Below are 5812 nucleotides of genomic sequence, written 5' to 3' on the forward strand. Positions count from 1 at the left end.
CTGAGCCCTGGGGCTGTAGCTCAGCTCACACCCCAGCCTGAGGAGCATGGAGGTGGGCTCACCCCTGGGGCGTCTGGGAGGAAGCACCTGCTGAGACCACACAAGGGTCCCTGCTCAGGGGGCTTTACCAGCCAGAGAGGACACAGCTGCTGAGTCTCCAGGGGGAAGTACAGGGCCCAGTCCTCAGGCCCAGTTGCCTCTGAGTGAAATGTCCTGCTGAGCAGCCACCCCATGGCCTTCTCACAGCGCCCCCTGCTGGTGGAGGGTCACACTGCCCCTGGTCCATGCCCTGAGAGCCCAGCTGGTGTCTGCAGCCCCCCAGGATCAGATAAAAGGAGAGAGGGGACATTCCTCTGCTGTGGGCACATGACCAATGGAAGCCAGGAGGGCCCTGGGGGAGGTTTGTGCTGTAAGAGCCAAGGTGGTGACCACAGAGGCCTGTCAGTCTCTCCTGGGGAAAGGATCCGATTGGCCATGGGAGACAGAGCTCCAGAAGAACTAGCAAATGGGGTGCTGAGGGGGAGGACCCAGCTCCAACTTGGGGAGGTCTGGGTGGTGAATTGGTTGTTTTGAAAAGTGCTCACAGTGGGGAATGGTAAGGGGCATCCGTAATACTTCCAACAATAAAGATAAATTTTTTAAAAAATGCCCAGCCCTTCTCCAGCCCGAGGTAATATAACCAGACCCTAACAACGGAGCTCTCTCTCACCCGGGAACATGTGCCCCTCACTTGTTCAGGGGGTCCCGGGCGGCTTCCCAGACCACAGGCGGGTCCCCCACCCCGGGCCTGGGCACAGGCGCCAGTGGAGAGCCTCCGGGAACACGACGGAGCTGCCAGGTGGGCGCAGGGGCGGAAGTGGATGCAGCTGTGACGTGGGCTCGACCACTGGCCCGGAATCTCTGGACGCGGCCTGTGTCCTGGGCTTAGGGGCGGGCCGGCTGGACTCCTCCGGAGACAGATGGTGCCGACACGCCCAAGCGGAGCCAGGACGGTCCTGCGGTTTTGCTTCTATAGTAAACCTCACCCCTCACCCTTGTCCTCTCATATGGGGGTCCCGGGCTGCTTTCCTGCCACCCCAGGATGGAGCCCCATTTCTCCAGCCCCCATCAGACCCACAGGAGCCATTGGCTGCGTACCGGCTGCACCCAGAGGCGGCCGGGTAGGCGGCGTTGAATTAGAGGCACCGTGGATGGAGCCAGAGAACTGATGGGCACACACAGGGCCTTTGCTTATTTCTTAGGTTGGGGGGTGGGCACAGGGCCCGCGGCTGCTGGTACCAGCACACAGTGCCCCCAAGGCTGCCGCTGCCGTGGCTTCAGGAGATGGTGGCCTTCTGCCCCGGAGGCCCGCCCAGCACGGGGCTGCGTCAGCACAGCCTCTGCCCAGGACCCGGGAAAAAGGACAACACGGAGATCCGCGCTGACCCCTGGCCCAGGGACGGGGGAGAGGCCCTGCTCCCGGTGACAAACAGGAGCCCACCCAGGCCCCCCCCCAGGCACCACCTGTGCCGAGAGCCAGGAGGGCGGGGAGGAGGGGAGCCCCATCCATGGTGGACAGGCCCCCGACCCTGATTCCTGAGCCCCCCAGCCAGGCCGGAGCCCTCACCTTCTTATACGCCCCCCCTCTATGCACAGCTCTCCCTTAGGGAGGCGTGTAAGCTCCTCCTTGGACCCACCCAGGGCTCCAGCTGAGAAAATGAGAGCATAGGGTGAGGGGCTTCAGCCCAGGGCCACCCATGGAGCCTGCAAGAGGGAGGGGGAGGGGGCAGGAAAGAGGAAGGGGGAGCAGGGCACCTCCTGGGGATGCAGGGGACAGGCAGCCCCAGGCGGGAGCGGGGTGCTCAGGGCCCTGCCCCCCTCCCTCCTCCCTCAGCTCCAGCCTTTGCAGATGGGCTCCTGTCACTCAGAAACAGGAGTGTCATGTTCCCCCATTAATTGGCTGAGTCACTTTCGATGGTAGAGATGCGCACTGTTGGTTTATTCCTCTCTAAAGAAGAAATACAGATCGTCAGTAGACATATGAAAAGAAGCTCAATGTCACTAATCATCAAAGAAATGTTACGTGGATGCTCTTGTGTGAACACAGTTAAGTGATTTGGGTGAAGACCTGTGCGTGTGGGTTCTGTACGGCGCCACAGAAGAGTCTGAACAGAAATCTAGTTTGGCACCATTTTCATCCAGAATGCCCAGCACCTATGGTCTCTCCTGATTATCAGTAGGATTATTAACGGCCTCTTTATCTGTAGAAGCCTGTAGAGTACGTGTCCGAGGGTTTTTGTCCCACTTCCCCATCTGTGTGTGACACTGTGGGAAGCACTACTGTGCGAGATCATACAGTAATAGTCAGCCTCATCCTCAGGCTGCAGCCCCGAGATGGTCAGGAGCCCCGCATTGGCCGAGGCGTCTTTGGATCCAGAGAAGCGGCTGGGGACCCCAGGTCCCAAATTTGTACCTGTGTAGTAGTACAGGAGAAACCGGGGAGGGCTCCCGGGCTTCTGCGGGTACCAGTGTATGGCTTTACCACCAACACTGATGTCACTGCTCAGGGTGCAGGTGAGTCTGGCTGTGGCTCCCAGAGATGCAGAGAGGGAGGGCGGCTGAGTCAGCACAGGCTGGGAGAGGGACCCTGCAGACACAGACACTTGTCAGTGATAGGCAGGGACCAGGGGAAGGTTCCCAGGAGACTGGGCAGGAAAGGAAGAAGCCTGGTCCCAGGCCTGTCCCTACCTGTGCAGTGAGAGAGGAGCACGAGGAGCAGAGGAGTCCAGGCCATGGTGCTCACAGCCCTGAGCCCACAGTGGGGCTGGGCTGCCCAGGCCTCCTTTTCTCCCCCACCCTCTGCCAAGGGAGGGGCTGCCATGCAAATGGGGGTCCCTCCAGGGACTGCCCAGCCCCTCCCTGGGCCCTGGGGCTGGAGCTCACCTCACACCCCAGACTGAGGGGCCTGGAGGTGGGCTCACCCCTGGGGGGTCTGGGAGGAAGCACCTGCTGAGACCACACACAGGGACCTGCTCAGAGGGCGCTGCCAGGCCTGAGAGGACACAGCTGCTGAGTCTCCTGCAGGTGCCACAGGGCTCAGCCTCTGAGTGAATGGTCCTCCCTAAGCTGCAGTGTGAGGCCCACAGAGCAGTCCCCCAGCGCCCCCTGCTGGTCACAGGTCACACAGCTTCAGGTCACTCTGTGCACATGTGTGAGGGCTCCTTCCCAGCTGCTGTCACCCTGACACACTGCAGTGATGACTGTGGTGTTTCAGTCCCGGGTCCTCTTGTGGGAAAGGTGCAAAGTGCACGTAAATAACATAGTAATTGGGTCTCACTCTCCATGAGGCTGTTGCAAAGCTAATGCACAGTGAGCTTCTCCCCCAGCAGCACAGGGAAGGGGCGGTTGGGCCGGTGTGAAGGGCTCACAGGGGCTGCTCAGTACGTGAGGAGCCGGGTCCTGTGGCGGGAGAGGCGTCTGTCCCCTTTCATCCCTGCGGGGACACGACCCTCGGCTGCGGGGCCTTCGGGCCTCAGGAAGCACAGGGCAGGGTGAGCACCAGCCCCCCTGTTTCTGCGCTGACAGCACAGCCTGCCCCCAGCTCCCTGCGGCCCCAGCTCCTCCCTGGGGGTGGCCAGGAGAGTGGGTACATTTACAGGAAAAGGGCTACTGCATGGGCTTCGCTAATCTGAGCTCAATGTGTGTGTGGGGACTTGGTCCTGACGTTCTTAGAAAAGAGTGTTCTCAGGAACAAGACAATAGCTGGTTGCACCCCAAAGGGGGCAGGTAGGGCCTCGGGACGTGGGAGGAGGAGACAATTACATTAGTAGCTCCCGTGCGCAAACAGGCAAAGGAGATCGGACTCATCCTCTTTGGAAAAACCAGTAATTGTCGTTTCACATTGAAGAGACTGGCTGAGGCTGTGAGGAGCGGACAGCCTCAGGTGGGAGGTGAGAGAGGGAACAGGACTCTGAAGGGAGTCGATGCTGATTAACTCCTGTGACTCACCCTCCCTAGAGACCGAGGCCTGGGGGACGGAACTGCAGCAGGAACTTGTCACTTTTCCCTGAGACCCTCACGTGAGGATGGAGTGAAGAGCTGAGGAGCCCGAGGGAGAGGAGGAGGTGTGGGAGGCAGCAGCAGAGGAGGGAAGAGGGGGAGGGAGGGTGTCACTGAGAGTCTGTGCTGGTTGTGACCAACCTTCTGTGGGTTTGATCAGAGAAGGAGAAGGTTGTGCCCATGACCAGGGTGAACACTAACATATCAGACATGATGGGTCAGTGGTGACACAGGGTTCACACACATGACATTAATGTGTGGGGAGCATGGCTGTCTGGGTGACCATGTGCAGGTGCAGACACAGGATGTGAGCTGATAGGAAACATACGCTGGTCTCGGCCTCTGGCCCCGGCCCAGGCTCCTAAACCCTTGACACACCCAGGGGTACAGGCGGGCCTTTTGCTGATGAGGGGACGCTGGGTGGGCTCCTGGGATTGACACCCGAAGTGCAGGCAGCCCTCACCTCTGGACCCAGGGGTTTTGGTCTCACTTCCTCGTCATCTGAGACACTGTGTGTAACTGTAGCTGCTCCCACTGCCATGATCTGTAGCACAGTAATAGTCAGCCTCGTCCTCAGGCTTCAGCCCCGAGATGAGCAGGAGCCCCGCATTGGCCGATGTGTCTTTGGATCCAGAGAAGCGGCTGGGGACCCTGGAGCCCTGTTCCTTAATTGAGTCTGAGTAGTAGGACAGGAGAAACCGGAAAGGGCTCCCTGGCTTCTGCTGGTACCAGGATATGTTTTTCGCACCAACACTGACGTCAATGCTCAGGGTGCAGGTGAGTCTGGCCTTGGCTCCCAGAGATGCAGAGAGGGAGGGCGGCTGAGTCAGCACAGGCTGGGAGAGGGACCCTGCAGACACAGACACTTGTCAGTGATGGGCAGGGACCAGGGGACGTTTCCCAGGAGCCTGAGCAGGAAGGGAAGAAGCCTGGTCCCAGGCCTGTCCCTACCTGTGCAGTGAGAGAGGAGCATGAGGAGCAGAGGAGTCCAGGCCATGGTGCTCACAGCCCTGAGCCCACAGTGGGGCTGGGCTCCCAGGCCTCCTTTTCTCCCCCACCCTCTGCCAGAGGAGGGGCTGCCATGCAAATGGGGGCCCCTCCAGGGACTGGCCAGCCCCTCCCTGGGCCCTGGGGCTGGAGCTCAGCTCACACCCCAGACTGAGGGGCATGGAGGTGGGCTCACCCCTTGGGGGGCCTGGGAGGAAGCACCTGCTGAGACCACACAAGGGTCCCTGACCAGAGGATGCGGCTGCTGCTTTCCCTTCAGGGAGCACAGAGCATGGCCATGGGGCTCCTGTCAGTAAATGGTCCTCACTGAGCAGCTTGCATGAACCCCAAGGCAGTCCCACAGTGCCACCTGCTGGTCACATGTGCAAAAATAAAAAACACTAAGATTTATAACCTTAATTTAAACACTAGAGGACCAGTGCACGAAATTCATGCACGGAAAGGGTCCCTAGGCCTTGCTGGTGATCATGGCCGATCAGGTTCCCCGCCTTCCCACCTCCTCCTTCCCTCACTCCCTCAGTGCCCCACCACTGCTCCCCTGCCACGTTCCACACCGCCCTCTGGTGGTCAGCTCACGTCATAGCTAGCAATCAAGCTCAGGTCTCCAGGTCGAACTCCTGAGTGGACACTTTGCTTATTAGCCTTTTGTACAGATAGATAGATAACAGGCTCACTTTCCCTGGATGACACAAGTGTGGCTGCATCAATGATGGAATAACTAAGAAACTAATGTTCTTATAAAACAGAAAATGCTGAGGGATGACTT

General features: G+C 59.6%; 1 gene segment (V, D, J or C); it reads right to left on the reverse strand.

The window, feature by feature from the left end:
• Positions 1-4535: 4535 nt before the first annotated feature.
• On the reverse strand, positions 4536-5035 carry LOC106695773. The segment is given in 2 exon segments: positions 4536-4888; positions 4990-5035. Coding segments are annotated over 2 exon segments (399 nt in total).
• Between the last annotated feature and the right edge of the window lie 777 nt (positions 5036-5812).

The sequence above is a fragment of the Myotis lucifugus genome, unplaced genomic scaffold (genome assembly GCF_000147115.1).
Source record: "Myotis lucifugus unplaced genomic scaffold, Myoluc2.0 scaffold_2943, whole genome shotgun sequence".
Taxonomy (NCBI): domain Eukaryota; kingdom Metazoa; phylum Chordata; class Mammalia; order Chiroptera; family Vespertilionidae; genus Myotis; species Myotis lucifugus.